This window comes from Harpia harpyja, chromosome Z (genome assembly GCF_026419915.1).
Source record: "Harpia harpyja isolate bHarHar1 chromosome Z, bHarHar1 primary haplotype, whole genome shotgun sequence".
Classification (NCBI taxonomy): domain Eukaryota; kingdom Metazoa; phylum Chordata; class Aves; order Accipitriformes; family Accipitridae; genus Harpia; species Harpia harpyja.
The window spans coordinates 107828415-107846101 of record NC_068969.1 but is presented as its reverse complement, the minus strand read 5'-3'; the positions used below and the strand labels follow the sequence as shown (position 1 = coordinate 107846101).

Sequence of the window (17687 nt, the reverse complement as noted above, 5' to 3'; positions counted from 1 at the left end):
CACTTACCTCCATTCCCATGGGGGCAGGTTTTTGCTCCATGCCTTACAGCTGCAATATACAAATACAGAAGGCTGGTTGTGTAGCTAACCTACGTTGAAGCAGCTTTCCTGATTCTGTAACATTCACATAAATTTCCCTGAGCTGAGGACCTGGGCCCTGACTTTGTTTTTTTCTTCAGAGAGGAGATTGCTTTGGATTCACTCTTATGGCTATCTAGTTTATATCACTGTAATTCAATTATGTCACTCAGAATCAGGTACACAGTGATTTACGTGAACTTTGCAATTACACACACGCAATTCAATTGTAGGTGATTTTCTTGGCCTTTCCAACTTTGACACTAATATACTTTGCATTTCCTTAGGGCCTTCAATCAAGGCAGATTTTGCTCAATGCTTTAAAGTTATGACCCACTCCTGCAAAAACATTCCTGCCAGTACCTTTACTCAAATAAATAGCTGTGCTGGCTTCAGAGGAATTACTATTGTGTACATGGCAGACCCCACAGAAGTTGGCAGAATTGGTAAAACAAAATTCCTCTTAGTGTTTTGGGGGCAGATTTTGAACAGAAGAACCTTTCTCACTGAAGAAATAAGGAGTAACCGTATTTTCTGCAATTTTCAGGGCAGTTATTAAACTATTCATACTTCTAGTTAACATCTGAGCTATGTCACGTTCACCAAGAACTACATGGCATCTTTAGGAACCAAGTTGTTATGGGATGGGATTTTCTTCCATGAGGCTAGCCAGCATCTACAGAGATGCAGTAGTGCCCAGTAAACATTTGCTAGACCTGCTAGCTCATATCCCATCCTTTGTGATTAGGTCACAGCAGTGTTTCATCATTGATTTAGAGGCCTGATGCCTGAACAATACCAAACACAACAGAACATGACTGAGCAAGACGACTTTATTTGTCATTATATCTGTCCATACAATTCAGGCATAGAAATGACTGGACTTTTGTTTGTTTGTTTGTTTGTTTGTTTAACACCAACTTTTAGAAATATTTTTTTCATCAACCACCTTCATGGTACATTAGGGTATCTTTGTCTTCATTGTACAGAAGAGAAAGCTGAGAAAGAGGCAGATGAGAAAGCTGAGAAAGAGACAGATGTAATGATATGGCCAAATTCATTCAGAAGGCCAGTGTAGAGCTGGAAACAGGCCTTGTCAGAGGTTTAACACCTCAACTTTCTAAACTGTACCAGACTGGTTCTTTGGGAACTTCAAGAAACATGGACAATAGAATACCGTTCCTCACAGGTTTTGATACAAAGCCTTAATTAAACCCCTCAGTCTGTTCTCAGGGAGTATTCAATTTTCTTAAGCCCTCTAAGGAGGGGTGGAAAGACTATTATTAGATAGATGATCACTGCGGTCATCTTCCATGGTCTTATAGATCACACAAGCTCTAGAATCACTTTTTGTCTCCTGAAATGACTTCTTCCTTAAGCACAACCAGCAGATTATCTCCAACACAGCTCTCTTCTGCCTTAGACATGATCTTCCTAACCATTAGTGACATTTCAGTGATCTTCAGTAGTCTCCTCCTCTTCTCACTTTTCCTTCCTGTCTCAGATCACATTTGAAGCTATTCAGGGTTTCTTCATCCTTTTTTATTTTCTTCCCTTTCTTCTTCTTTTTATCTCTGCATTTGTCCATTCTCAAGCCTGGTAGACCCTTAGTCCTGGCTAGAAACACCAGGTATATTAATGAAAAAGTGAGTGAGAAGGGTAGTAGGAACAGTGAGAGGAAGAAAGATGGAGACAGTGAGAAATCAGCTGTCTCTGCTTCCTACTCTTCTTTCCCAGGTGATCCTTCTACCTGCTCTAAATTAATATCAAAGCCAGAGGGAGCAGAAAAAGGTTGGTGGCAGAGAAAACGACAACCTTAGGAAAAGAAAAATCATGATGCAGAAAAGCGTCTGTCCCCTGTCTAATTCCTGCAGTGGCCTGTAGCTGATGGTGCTGAGAAAAATACAGCAGCAAGCTCTGACATTTCATTTCTGTGGAGAATTGAAAAAGGGCTTGCTGTAATTCATCGCTTCTTGTAACTCAAACCCTTTTTGACAGGAGTACCTGCGCTGTCTTTTAACAGTGGCACCACGGTGGCTGTAATTGGACATGAAAAATGATGTCGTGTTTCTACTTGCAGGGAGGATTGGGGTGGGGGTAGGTGGGGCAAGTGGCAAGTTGGTGTGAGAGGATGACATCTGGCATTCTTTGAATGGGTTGGTTTTAGGCAAAAGGAAGGAAAAGCCAAAAGGAAGGGTATGAAGTGTAACAAATACAATCATCTTGTCCAAGGTGTGCAAAGGTGATAGTAAAGGTGGTATTAAGCAGAGATGAAAGTGCAAAGGATCAAAGGAAAATAAGAAGTGTGATGCACCTGAAGTTCTAACTCCTCCATCAACTCAAGCACTTATGGCATTTGCGGAAAAAGGACATGCAACCTCTCTTCCTGAAAATGGGTCCGATTCACAGCTGTAGTGGCATGCAGTGCCCATAGTTCTCCATACAGACAGGGAATCTGAGACACAGGCTTTGCCTGAGGCCACACTGGGAATACAGTTGTGAATAGAACTCTGGTTTGCCATCCGCCTGCCACCCCTTTGAAAATTGGGTCTGTCATATGTAACCAGAAACCAAAATTAAATTTTTTGGCTCTTGCCTGAATCCCTTTGTGCCTCAGTGGTCTTCAGCACACCTCTGTTACGGCATTGCTGTTGAATGAGGCACTTCAAATTAAATTTGTGGCCAAATTGGACTCTGAATCATGAATGAGGACAAACATATTGTCCTGATTTATGATGGTTTTATGACTATTAGGCATTCTGGTACCATCATGTCAGGAATTTTCATAGTTTATGTAGAGAATAAAAATTTGTGGTCAGGTCCTAAAGGACAGGAGGGAGGCTAAAGAGGAGATAAACTCTTTCTGGGTTAACTAAAGGTAAAACAGTATACTTCTTTCACTGCTGCAGCCCAACAGGGATAATATAGAATAAGGAACCATGATCATATTTCAAAGGAGAGCACAAAGAGGATCCATGGCCAGAGGAAAGAAGGACCATTGTAATGGATGGAAGTGTAGCACATCCTAGTGGAGAGCCTAAAAGGGTTCATCCAGCCCGTCTGTCAGTTCACATGTTGGATCAGCCTACCTAGGTCTTTTCCCATGTTGCCAGATCTCTTTTGAAGAAGACTTCTAGTGATAAGGATCAATAAAACTTCAAGCCACATCTGTAGTTCCTATGATCCCATGTGGATACCCATGGTATTAATCAGAATTGCTGACAGGCAGATCTTCTTTCTCCTATCACACTCTCAGGGTCCACCAAGACACAACAGATATTAAAGATGTCCATATCAATATTCCACCAATTACTATTGAGATAACTGCAGTTTGGAGTATAAACTTTGGTTTCTTTGCATGATAATTCCCAGCTAAGAATAAGCAGAGAGCTTGAACCTCTGACTTCCCTTCTCCTCAAGAAGGCATTTTCCAAGACTGTGGAAGGTACATCTATCTGCCATTTTATTCCCCACTTAGCCCTTTTCTGCTCCCCATGCCAGCTCCTTGCTCCCAGAGTGTCTGTATTTTTTTTAAAAAAAAGAAAATTTCCATAGACGGAGAGAGGAAACTTAATTATTTTCCTCTCAATGTTTCTCCCTATAATTGGTGTCTTTCATGTCAAGATGATCTCAATTTGTATTATGGGCTCCGTGCAGGCAGCACTTTCTCTTTGGTCTATAAAGAAATTGTCAAGTGTATAAATCATAGTGTACATTAAATTACACTAGCTTTTTAGTTATTAATTTCCTCAGTTTTTTCTTCCTCTGTTGGATGCTCATTCCCTCCCTCTTTTTCTCCCCTTTCTTGGGGATTGTCTTCTTTTTCTCGTGCCCCAAACTGAAAAAAAAAACAACAAAACCAAACAAATATTAGTCTCCTCTCATTTTTGCTAAAGAGTCTGATGATCTCCTCTGCCTTTTGCAAACTGACCACATCCAACTCAACAACAAGTAGGAAGAGCTCTGTCTAGTTTTGCTAAAGCTTACTTGAGTTCAGTGGGGATTTTCATGGCCTTTAGCAAGCTTCAGATCAGTACCTACATTGGTAGATTTATGGAGTGTTCTGCATTGCAAGGCTGTGTCCATTTTGGACTCCAGACATTGCCTCTCAGGGCTGTATGCAGCACACCTCCTATAAATTCCTGGCTACTGTGACTATTTCTCTTCCTGACTGCTTGGGATGCAGATTCTGGCTGTCTTGGAGTGAGCACCAGGGACCTCTGACCACCCTCTTCTGACCACTGGAGTTAGACTAGCCATTGTGTCCACATTCAGAAGCCATAACATATAGCGTGAGTGCAGCTGTCAAAAGTTAACAGCTCTCAAGTCAGACCTTGGCACATGGATGGTGTCAACACTAACCTGCTGTAAATGCAAACCAATCGCAGTGATTAAGAAGCTGGGGGAAGTTAAAGCACAGTAACTGGGTAGTTTGGCTTCATTATCCTGTGCATGAGAATCAAGATGGGGTTCATGTCACCTAACTCTAACTGCATAGACTACATTCATGATCAGTGGAGAGGAACAGGCACTGCAGAAGATCATTCATCCTTTTCATCTTAGACACCAAACTTAAGAGTGGCTTAAAATTACACTTTTTACACATTTGGAGTTATATGACATAAATTACCCTCCTTATCTGTGTGATGTCAGATCTTTAAATGTTTATAACAGCTAGCTGCTCACATGTGGTTACAGGAACCCTATGGCAGGATGTTCATCCTGCTGCTGCTGCTAAATATATCACCTCTGGCCCTGCTAAAGCCCTGCTAATATCTTGTATTATATGTGTGAGCAACAGGTCTTTACAGTTGCAGAAGCAGGGGCTGATACAAGGTTTATCCAGTACCAGATTCTTTGTTGGGTTTAACACTTCAACTGTCTGGAGTTTGTTGGATGATACAGGCATACAGGAGAGCAGAAATTGCTCAGTAGCGTCTGGAGCCATTGATCCTTCTCTTAGCGAGTGTGAGTCTAACTGTAGTCAGTTTATGGCTAAGTACATTTTCCTCTTGAGACAACAATGCAGCAGGATCTGCTAGGCTCTCCATCATCTTAACCTACTTGTCAGCCAGCTTGATAACTTTTTATTACTAAATATGTGTGCAGAGCAATTAGAATAAATCTAAATGATTATGAACTACTTTCAAAATAAAGGGGAATTAGGAAGAAAACAAAAAAGAAAACTAACAGCCTTGCTGCCCAACTGTGATTAGCCACAAATAAGGGAGGGACGGTATCACTTGCAGGCACCCTGTGACACTCATCAGCCAATTTGTGGTCTGACTTTATTAGGAAGCAATATGTTGGGAGATTCCATTGCCTTATGACTTCCTGTTCCTTGTGTTGCCTGTTTGAACTTGCACTTTCTTTGGTTGCCAAATCTAAAGGATAATTTCATTCCACTCGGGGGTAGTCACACACAGAAAGATATTTTGAATAGTCCATCTGCACAGTGTATGGATTACTTTAAGTGATATGGAGGAAGAGGCAAAGAAGGGCCTTCAGATGAAAATCTCAGCTGGTTCTGATCCAATCTGCATCTTCAGCTATTAACTAGAGGAGGGGTATACCCTCACCCCTGTCCATCAGACACCCACGTCACGTTAGGCACTACCAGTGAAGATGATTGTGGACATCTGTTGCGCTCTCTCCTGAGATTGAGTAGCTCTGGGGATAATGATGGTCCCCAATGCTTTTGTTGAGAGGGCTAAGTTGGAGAACAGAAATCCTACTCACAGCACAATGGCAAGGTTTTTATAATTGCTTATGTTCTGATGTGAGAAAGGAAAAAGATGTTTGAAAAAGCAACAGAGGGAGATGTTTTGACTCTCATCCTACCCTCTCCCCCCCAAAAAAATCTCAATAGCCAGCACTCCTGCAGCATGTGGACAAACCAGATCCAAATCTCATTCCACAAATATGAAATGGAGTCTGCTATGTTACGGGTGACTATCCTACTGATCTAACAGTGGAGGTGGAATTCACTTTTCCATTTTCTTTTCTATCATGCCAATCTCAAGAAATCTTTGCAATTAAAGTTTCACTGATCCTGATGCTCTGACAAAGCATTTCTACTCTGACACAGTAGTGTTTCCAGAGGAAACTATTAGAAATTTAAAAGTTATGTTTAAAATTTCATGACCTGTGTGAAATGAGTCAGATCCCTCTCCCAATGTGATTCAACAGAGCTCCTGTCAGGTAAATGGGGTGACACTGATTTACCTCAGACCAAGAAGCAGCCTGTACTCTGTGGTTACTTCTTTGCTTACTAATTGCTTTTTCCCCCCCTCATGGAGTAAGTTCTGGTGCCGACTATGATGCATGGCTAAAAAACAAAGCAAGCCTCTGTATATGAATGTATGATGCCACCATTAATTATGTGTCTCTCTTTGCTCTTTCTTACAGATGAACAGACCGATCCAGGTGAAACCAGCGGACAGCGAAAGCCGAGGAGGTAGTTGACTGCATTGCTTTCAGCCACAGTGCTAAGTATAATTGTTGTCTCTGGCTTCTCTCAGGCAATGTGCTGATCAATTAGTAACGTAATCACTGCCAAAGAAATTCCCTCTGCAGCAAAGATTCTCTTTATTAAATCTCCTTTACTTCGTCTCACTTTCCTCATATTCAATTATTATTTGATTTTAAAAGGCAGGCAGGTGCCAGCAATTGCCTGGGAAACAAATAACTGCCTCGTTAAGAAGTGAAGCATCAGGCGCTGACTTAACAAAGTTTAACAGCAGTGACGACAATGTAGGTTTTTCAGACCTATGTTGTGCTGAGCTGCAGAGGTGTTTAATTTGGTTAGGATAAAGAAGATATTTTATGGTTTCTCTGACCGTGTTGTTTCTGCTTGGACTGAAGCAACTCTACTTTTGGAAAAAGCAAATTCTGAGGTAGCAGAGTTTTCTGCACCTGTATCAGCTTATCTAGATAAACTTGTTGTGCAAACTGAAGACTTCTCTCAGTCCTAGGGAGTTATTCAGGATTTGCACAGGTGTAGCTGAAATCAGGAGCTGGTCTTTTGCTTTTCCATCCTACACAGTGGATTTGGAAGGCTTTGCTAAGTGACTGTTCAATAGATCACCAGTGATAAGGTGTTTCCCGTAAAAGGTTTTCTACCAGAACTGATGTGGTGATACTTCACCGTACTCTTCTAATAGGGGCCTGTTTGTCAGATCAAACACAGAGCTCACTGAGAAAGTGTGAGATGGTCTGTTATGCTGGATAAATTACCATTTTGCTTTTTTTTTCTTGTATGTGCACATTTATATATATATACATGCATATATATAATGACATGGTGCTTCCTTCCTCTTTATCCTTAACTCTTTGGGAAAAAATAGAGAAGCTTTTGCCCATATATGCAGTAAAAACACTTGTGCTTATGTATCATATAAATGTGGGAGTAGATTTTGTCATTTAGTAATGATGTGGCTCTTAGATGTGTGAAAACTCTTTAATTTCCACCATAGACATAAACTCTTACTCATTTTTAGGATGACTATCTTTGTGCTGGCATTAGTGGAAATCTCCAGCAACAACTACTTAAAAGGAGTAAAATGCCTTCCAGACAAAAGGCACTGAAATTATGTTCTTTTTTCAGTTGAAAGCTTTGGATTCCAGAGGCTTTGACTGCGTCAGTGTGAGGCTGAAACTCTCCAGTGACTCAAGTCATTGGAAGACTTTGTATGTAGCTTGTAGTTAAAGGGCTGGTGTTACGGAGTGGTGAAATCGGCAGGTTGACAGAGGCTCTGTAAGGAAGGGCTGTGGTGCCGTGTAATTGCAGAGCAGGAGAAGAGCTGAGCGCTGGAAAAACGCCAGAAAGCTCGGGGATAAATATTGCACTTTTAGAGTCCCTGTAAAGTAAATTCGAGGGAATTTGGCCAACACTGGGCAGAAAGTATTGGATGGGCTCTGCGATGGCAAATTCTGCTATCAAGGGCCACGGTACCTTTCTAACCTGCAACAAAGGCATGTCACATCCTAGAGCATCGTCCGGTGGTTTTTAACAGAACCAGGTCAATTTACCCCCTTTCCCTTCCCGTCTGACTATCTGGCTCCGTGTCTGAGTAGGACTGGGTAAGCCATGGGCAGTTGTCAACCCCGATCTCCTAGGGGAAAAGGGAAAGGCTCAGCTGCTTGGACAAATGAGGGGACATTATGCACATTCCAGTGGAGCTCGTGCCGACAGCAAGAGTGAAGGGAGGGCCTTTTGTCTATTTAATTAGACATACCAAAAAATAATAATTAGGCTGGCCAAATTGCTTAGTGCGCCTACAGGGTATGTAGCTCCCAGTGGCTCTTTTTTTTTTTTTTTTTATGCAAATCACTAATAGAGAACACATGCCTGGCTTTCTGGGAAGGGTTTTCAAACTCTTTTGCTAAAACCAGCTGCTTTCAGGAGGGGTGGTTTGAACTGCAAAGGGCTCCAGTGGTGGTTTGATTCCACATTATCCGTCACACCAGTGGTTCCCTTCCCATTGTAGTTTAGCTAATTATCTCCCCAACACACACAAACCTCAACTTTTCTCATACACTCCGCTCCCATATTGCTCCTATCGGTCGTGATCATAATGCAGGGGCCAAGCGGGTGCACTCATCATTGGCGTGAACGACGCGTTGTCCTAATTCCCCACTGACAAGCAGCTTCTGGACTGGTGATGTTTCAGGACGGCATGACTCAAGGGCAACTGTGGGAGAAAAGAACAATTGGCACCCAAGGGAGGCATTGTATGAAAACTTACGTTCTTCGCAAGCCCACTGGTTAAAGCAGGCACGGCAAACGGAATGCTAAAAAGGAGGCTGTGTATCTTAGGAGCACATCAAAAGACTTCATTAGGGCTGCAAGATAAAGGTCAACTTCAACAACAAAGAAACTTAAGTTGTAGCTTATTATACCCCATCCATGTATCAGGATGGGACGTGAGGGAAGAGGGGGGCTTGGAAGATGAAGCAGCTCTTTTGCACAGCACAAGTCTTTGGTCTGCCCAAAGCCCACACTCTGAATACACCTCTATCTTCTGGCTTATGGGGAATTTTAGTGCCAGGTCAAGGTATTAAAGAAAGAATGCAGTGCTCTTTGAAACTGTAGTTTGCAAGGAGGTTTTTACTGGAAATGGTAAGCAGTATTCTTGAGGAAGTGAGATTGTGTTTTATATAGGGGCAAATACCTGCATTTTGCTAAAACACGTATCTTTGACTTTTCCAGCAAGTTCTTCCACAACCCAAAGCTGATGGGAATCCAAAATTTATTCTCCCCCCCAACCAGATTCTGCTTAGCATTTTTTCCTGTTGTTATGGAGTCTGGATTTTGTTGGTCTTTAACCCTTCCTGTGTCTTGATTCTCAGCTGAACTGAAAGTGGGTGTGTTAGTATTTAGTATGTGTGAGTGAGAATTTAGACTATCAGACCATCTAGGTTTGGGCAAGAATTCAAAATGTTGTTTGGCACAAATTACACTCAACCCAACAAAACGGAAATGCTGAGTGACCCTTATTAGTTTTGCTGGGTTTATTATTTTGTTTGTTAATCCCCATATTGGACTAGGAGTAAGACAAAGCGTGCAATCCTTTTCAGTAAAAACTGGCATTATTTACATTTGTCTGATCTCACAGGAACTAGAAATGAATGTATCCTCAGTACATTTCTCTAGGGAAACAGTCTAAATTAATGGGAAAATTCTGCATTTTGCGTTCCTGCCTGTTTGCGCATGTGTGTATAGTCAAACTACAAAATGTTATGTAGGGGTATTCCTTCTACAAAATGCTTCATGAAGCTTCAAATACCTGGTCAGAAGGTCAGAGTCCTTTGACTTTTTATAGAGACTTCAGCAGTGATGAAATTGATAGAATGCGATAAAAAGGCAACAATTCTGTATTTTGTTCTGAAAAATCAGAGTGTAACTCTAGCTCTATTAAGGGTGTATTAAAAACTCTCATTGGCCTTTGTGTTGCCTAAATTTTAGCTTGACTACACAGAAACTACTTCGCCATAGATTAGGTAGTCCAATATGTTTTTAGGGATGTGAGCTATAACTCCATGTAAAATTCTGAACATGACAAATCCCAATTAAACTAATGGAATTTTCTATTATTTTCTTCCTGTTATTGATGATTTTTCTTGGTTCCTTGTCTCATATTCAGCTCTAAAAATAGTCTGTAGATATCAGTGACTTAAAGTTTTGCAAACTTAGGGAAAGATTTCAAGTCTGTTTTGTGGTTTGGGGCAAAAGTTTGGAGCCATTTCTTATTTTATCCACAATATCTCTAGCTCTCACTAGACAACTCTCACTGCAGCTGGCAGGGTTAACCTATGAAAAATGCGGCCCCGAGGTCCCACTAGGTTGTACAGAGAGTAACATTTTTTAAAAGGAAAGGACTCTTCTGCTACTCTAGTTGCGCTCCGTTAGTGATGCTTAGATGCTCCATTGCTCCTGCATTCCTCTCAAAGGACAGAGGAAGGTCCATAAAAGAAAGCATGCAAAGACGCACAGTGTGCTACCCAGGCCCAGTGTTAATGTCTCTACCAAGAAACACTTCACAGTGGTTTTGGGGTTCTCCTGCATTTTATGGAAGAGATACAGAAGGTTCCTGGCCTAAAGAAAATAAAAAGGCGAAGACCAAAGTGGTTTAGAGTTGAAAGGGTGCAATGTCCTGCAGAGACAGTGTTGAGAGATTGTGGTTCATCACATTGGAGTGTTTTCTGCATGCAAGACTTCACAAATCTACTAAAGCTTTTGCCTGTGTTTGTGCTTTCAAGCAAATTTTTTTGTGTATATTTGAGGGAGGCATGTGCAGTGTGTCTTTTTTTGTCTGCTGTTTGGGGGACGTGATAGCAGCAGCTGGAAGGCTTGGACTTCATATTTCAACTGACTTGCATTGTTTCTCTACCCGTTACTCAATGTGCAGGCTCTGAAATTATCTGCTTGGTTATGGTTTATTCCAGCTTCAGAGCAAAATGTCCAAGCACTCATTTACAGTAAACAGCAGAACCGTGGTACCTTGCTCATGCACTATGATCTGTTTCTTTTTATTCTCTTCCATCAGCTCAGCAATGATGATGGGGCCAGAATGGCCTCTCCACAGTTTCTAAGCGTTATTTTCCTTTGCGACAAAAGTCTGGATCCATTTCTTATTTCACCCAGGCCATTTCTAACTCTCACTAGCTCTCTGCTGCAGCTGGCAGGGTTTATCTGTGACAAACACAGCCCAAGGTCCCAGTAACTATTTGGCATTTAGCTGGTTTCCATTTAACTGATCAGAATTCTGTGGCTTATGCAGATGGCCAAAACCTGTCGGGAAGCTTCCCATCCAGGTACTAGCCAGATCCAGGCCTGTTCAGGTGCCTCAATCAAGGAAGACTGGTTGCCTTCAGCTTAGTTTGGCTTCACGCTGTATAACAGTGCCACATGGAATGATTTCCTTCTTCCTTGGAAGCGCTTTGCTGAGCGGTTGCTCAGACCTTCGGACTGGAAAGGTCTGAGAAAAGAGTTAAGGGTGGGTAAGGAGATGGATCTTAACAGAGCTCAGCATCTCCTCTTCTGCTCTGCTGGAGGTTAGGCTATGCCTGTGTGCAAGAACTCCTGAAGTCTGGGACTATGCATGCATCAGAGTTGTAACTTTGTAATTCTCATCTCTTCTCTTCCTTATCTCTGAGCCACATGTGTTGCCTGGCACATCAAGCTCCGTGGAAGCCACTTTACCAGCAGTTCCCTACCTTGCACCTTTGGTGGGCTTCTTTAAAAGACTTCCCAACCCAGAAGCTGGAGAGCAGGCCGAGGCAATGTCCTGTTTCCAGGTGGTAATCCATACAACCTACCTTTATGTGGCCTGCCACAGCTTTTTCTTCAACTAATCATCTCTTTTTCTTTTATGGTCCCCACACCCATTCAGCAGGAGTGGGTAGGTGGCACTGGCAAACACCCCAGGGACAGAAATAGCGTTCTCCCTTCTCACAGTTGAGGGAAAAGGTCCAAGCTTACTTCTCCATGAACGCATCCCCATTAACCCTTTCAACATCGCCATGAGCCCACTATGACTCACCCTAATCTTTTATAGCTCGGGTAGAGCAAGGGACGGACAGGGACTTCCAAAGGACACACAACACACATGTGCCAGCCTTTGCTGCGATCATTGCACTTACTTGCAAGGCTAAGACTGTTAGTTGGACAATAACAGCTCCTTTCTTCACATTTTATGAGGTCCAGACTCAGGACCTCTGGACAAATCATTTACCACATCTGGGATCTCATATTCCCTTTTCTTTCCCTCAGTGACCACAACAGTTTAAACAACATCTCTCTTCCTCTTTATCTTCCCTTGCAGTTTGAAAGCAGATTTGCAACTCCATGCCAAATCTTCCTCCTAAGTCTCATACATCTCCTCGTCCTGAGATTTGCCCCAAATGTGATTAATCAGCTGGTTTTGACTTTTCTTGCAGGAGGAATTAAAACAAAACAAAACAACATACCCCCACACTCAAATCTAAATATCTTTTCTCTATTAATTACATATCCAATATTAAACAGCACACTGGTGCTGAGTTGCAGTATCTCTGTGTGAAGGGTAAAGACAAGGAATGACTGTTTAAAAATATTCTAATAGTCTGTTAAAAAATCCACTGGGAGAGGAGGTAAGCTCATGAGTCAAAGGAAAAAAGAAAAATCAAGAACCTAACCAAAAGATCTTGATATGAAACTGGGAGGCAGCTTTCTTGCCTCAGAGGCTGGGGAAGTGTCAGGACCAACAGAAAACCATGGTGTCATTGACAGGGTGGGCTCCTGAGGAATGGCTGTCAGAGATAATGTAGTATTGGGAGGGAGAGATGTCAGTGCCTTGAAGTGTGTTCGCCTCTCTGTCTATCTAGTCAAGGGCTGGCGAAGGAGCTGGGACTAGGACCACGAAGGCCACCTTAGATATCCCACAGTCTTGAGCATCGCTCTGGCCCCTTCTGGCCTATATGTCCTGGTTTTCTCCCCATGTGAACAGAGATGCATCAAGTCCAGGGCAGAATCAAGAAACTCACCCAGATTTGGACATTCCTCCTTTCTCTCAGTTCAGGTGAAGCTACTGTCTTTGAAAGGCAGAGCCGAGCTTTAGGCCCCATTGTGTGTGATGGAGCCTTCTACAGTGATGCTCAAAGCCACTGGGTTCAAAGGGAACCTGTCCATTGGATTTTATTCCAGGTCTGAATATCTGTTAAAATCTGTAGTGTTTTTCCTTTAGCCCTAAGATAAACCTGATATAGAAAGAGCATTTTTGAAAGAGCATCATGGAAATATTCTCTTTCTAGCTGTGGCTTGTTGTGGGACTGATTACAGTCAATAGGAAATGAAAATGTCCTGGTTTATTTGGAAATTTAGGATTGCATGACCCTACTGACAGCTGACACCCTCTTGTCCTCACAAGGCTGTATTTTCAAGCAGGCAGAATGTACCAGAATGCAAATGGATCAGTTAATTCAAAGTGGCCCTGGATGACTCCATTCGTGCTCTCCACTGTCTGGTAAAACTTAATTCTGGGGGAGAAAAAAGGCTCCAGCAGATCCTCATGTATAGTGTTTTATATTCAATGACTCTGCTGAAGGCTGATGTGCTCCATTCCACACTCACCAGCTGAAAGAATATAAGGGACATCAAACTTTTGTTCACGTCTGCCCTTTCCATAGTGATTGAAATCGATGGAAGTGTAACCATCAATAGGAACTGGAAAAGATCCACAGGACATTGTGTTCTAGCATATGTCCTAAGGACAACCTTTTAAAATCAAGCATTAAGGGAATAAAAGGAAAAAACAAAACATATTGCACATTTGTCATAAAGAATCTGTAACTTAATAATTTACTGACAAGAAGGAGGAGAGTCCAGAGCAGAGCCTGGGGAGAGGCTGGGGAGCTCATTGCCTTGAGGTTTTGGTATTGGTTCTGTTCTCTGTTACCACACGACTTTTGATCAATTATGTAACTTCGATTCTATTCTCCTTCTCACCCTTCCTGCATTGCCTGCTTAGGTTATGATATGCTTTTATTTGCTCATTTCTTGCGGCTAATGCCTTTGGCATTCATGCATGTCAGGCTGTCAGTGTCATAGGTTTAAGACACCAGTGAAAGCCGGTAGCTGTGTCCAAAACAATGTGTACAGGACCAAAAATCAAGTATGGTGGATGATCGAGGGCCCTCACACTGCAGAGTGATATTTGGAGGTTTTTCAATAACAGGGCAAAAATGGAAGAAGTGGTGGGAGGAGGAGAGTGGAGGAAATAATAAAAAATGTAATCCTATAAAAAATTCCACCTTTGTAAATACAGCTCAACCTCCTAGGTGAACTCAGGGACACATTACAATCCTAGTATCTTTTTTTAATGTAAAGGTTGCTTGTCAATGGGTTTTTATACAGCATTAATAATACATTTATAGATACGCTCCACAATTAATTGCAAAGCATTTATGGCACTGAACAGTTAGAATGCATTATGATAATCACTCCTCGTGCATTGACTTTATTGTAAAGGTTTTGCTGATCATTATAATTGGCTTGTTATTACACAGGGATATAATAACACCTCTCTGTGTAGTAGTTTATAGCACATCAATAGCAAATGCATTCCCTTTATTGGAAGCAATGTGCATTTTATTAGAATATAGCTGAATAAGTGCAATCCGTGTAGACAAATGAAGTTTCTAATGAACTGTCTCACAAAAGAGTCGAAATAACAAGCCATTTATTATGCATTTTTCTATTGACGAACTTGTAGTTATGGTTACATGGGCATTTCTTTAAAAAATGGAAGGCATGTTTTGCTGTTCTTTCAGAGGAGCATTTGGGAGAAAGGGAACATATAGGCCATTTTTCTGCCTGATGTTGGATAAAGTAAGGGTGACTGATGCTCACACCTTACAGATTTCATTTGCTTGTTCAGATTTTCCAAGCTTCTTCCTTGTGTGTTTAGTCTGACATTCACAAAGGATCAAAATGTTCTCACACTGAGTCCAAGCCCAGCTCCTGGAGCAGTGATGCACCAACTTCCCCTACACAGTTAGCAAAGAGTTAGGTATGAGGGGCTTGGTGTTGTCCTTACTCCTGTTGTGTGGGTTCTTCTTCTGTATTTTACCAAGTGATACTTTAATGAAAATGCACAAGCAATCTCTGGGCAAGGCCTGTAATGTGTAACTTCCACTATCTCTCCCCATGTCAAAATGCTGTTGCTGATTGCTGTACCAGGAAGGCAGAGGTCTTAGAAGAGGTCTGGTGCAAAATGTGATGCAAGGAGTAATGACAGAGAGAAGAATTAGTACACGGGAAACTGAGGCATCTGGCAGAAAATCCACTGGTCACAGGTCACTTTACTTAGAATCAGGATAAAAAGAGGCATGTTTTAGAGTTAGCAAGAAAAAATGCTATAAGATATCCAAAGTTATTCCCCTGCCTGCCATCATTACTCTTAAGTCTGAATTTCAGTCTTTCTGGCAACTTACAGTTGCATGCATCTGGCATACATATGTAATTAATGTGTATTTGTTTATTCATCTAACCCCAACCGTAATCGATGTCAAGCAAGTACCTAAACACTTTTAAAACCCTGATAAATAAGTTTGTTGTTTCCATATGTGGTACAGTTCATACAGTTATACTGCTGCCTAAAGTATTGCCAGGGTATAAACTGAGTCCAGTGTTCAGCACATAATGCTGTGTGCCTGTTTATTCATGACTGTCACTTGTTTATTGCATGCTTGCAAAGACCTTTGACTCTAGAGTAATCCAGGGTCTTTCTGGAAAGTGAGTTTTAATGTGATGTAGGAGCTTGGAAATGTCTGGACTATAGTCAGTAGCCTCAGCTGTTGGCACACAGAGGTTACAACTGAGCAATTTAAAATAAGACTGGCTCAACCCTGCAGTTTCGATGCAGACTGAACTCTTTCTTCTCTGAGTGGGAATTTCAGTGAGAAAGGGTTTGCCCCTTGCCTGCTAAGATCCCAGATTATAGTAACAGAGCTTGCAAGAAGTTTCAAGACTCCGGAGATACTGGAGGTCAAGAAAACTTTTCTCCGTGGCATACACAGCATTTTCCAATTACTATATATATTTTGCAGTATGTACGTGAAATCAGTTTGGGAGGTAGAAAATCCCTATGTAAATAATTTAGCTCTCTGAGTAAACTGTATCTAGTGCTTTTACCCAGAAACTGGGCCTCTTAGGAGCCTTGGACTTAGGGACAGAAGAAATTTTAAATATGGCTTCTATGTCACTGTCCTTAAAATGCTATTTTAGGCATGATTCACTTTACCTAGCTTTAGCACCTAAATATTAGGCATATAGTCCAAGTTAGTCATCTAGGCTCCTCCTATAGACAGTGGAGGGAGAGAGGTGCTTCCAGACTGTGATTCACCCCATCCTAAGACAGATGGAATAAATGGTGCTTGGAAGTTTCCCTTCTCTCTCTCTATCCACTAAATCTGGAATGAACCTATGGCAATTAACTCAGATTTAGATATCTCACTTTTAGACACCTGAAGAGAGGTAAGATGAATCACAACTTTCACCTTTTCATGCCAGTTTTCCATCTGTATCATATGAATGATGATACTTGACTTTTCTGAAACCCTAGTTAAGATCTATGAATAAAAATTGCTATATAAAATCTATGGATTGTAGGAGATGCTGGTGTTTTGTCCTAAAAAGGGAAGGCACCTTTCTCCATTAATGTGTTTGCTTCATAATGTCAGGGGAAGAATAGGAGGGGTTGCATCGCAATCAACCTGAGCAACAGAGATAATCATCTGATCAATTTTAATTCCTCTTTAAAGCCAATTCCCATTTTCATTTTTGTATTTGGGTTTGCTACCACTCCCATTCTCATGGCAGAAAGTGAACTCCAAAAAAAAAAAAAAAAGCTTCAAATTAAAAGCAGTGCGTAACATCAGTGTCTTTAAAATGTGTTTTCATAATTAAGAAAAATATTTTTATCTTTAAAACCAGCTTGTTTTGGAATCTGTGATGGAAAATGAATATGGCCCCTTGTAATATCATTTGTAGAGAGGTAATTTTCAAGGCAGCACTGTACTGAAACATTTTCCCCCAGGGAGGATAAACAGTTGGCTTCAATTAGTGAGGGACTGTTTCCTTTCTTTTCAATTTTAAGGGCAGTCTTGCAGCCTGATCCTGCACAGTGGAAGAGAAAGCTCTACACAGGCCAATAGACTGAAGCTTGGAAGTCTGAGGCTTAACTTCTTGCCTTGCCACAGATTTTCTCCTTGACCTTGAAGAGGTTACTTAGGGTCAGGCTATTATTCTCACTCCATTTCTATATGGTGACTAATATTATCTTTGACTGTCTGAATATACACATAAAATTGGCCGAACGTCTTGCTCTGATTCCAGTTCCCTCCTATAAAATAGCATCAGTGCTGCAAGGATACATACATTAAAGATTATTAGGTGCTCAGGTTCTCTAATCATTAGTTCCACAGAAGTAACTTGGTTAGATAAATAGAGATGTTCAAAAGTGTCAAATGTGTTTCACTGCTCAAATCTCACATAAAGTCAATGGGCCTTGGGTGTCTAAATATTCCCTTTGAAAATCTCCCCAAATAATGATGTTCTTCCAAATAGT

At 41.4% G+C, this 17687-nt stretch overlaps 1 protein-coding gene across 1 annotated transcript in view; it reads left to right on the top strand.

The window, feature by feature from the left end:
* Positions 1 to 17687, top strand: part of CELF4 (CUGBP Elav-like family member 4) — a 673141-nt gene that overhangs the window by 399685 nt on the left and 255769 nt on the right. Inside the window, exon 3 of the mRNA XM_052776636.1 lies at positions 6487 to 6535. Within this exon, the coding sequence (XP_052632596.1) occupies positions 6487 to 6535 (49 nt within the window). The remainder of the gene's footprint in view (positions 1 to 6486; positions 6536 to 17687) is intronic.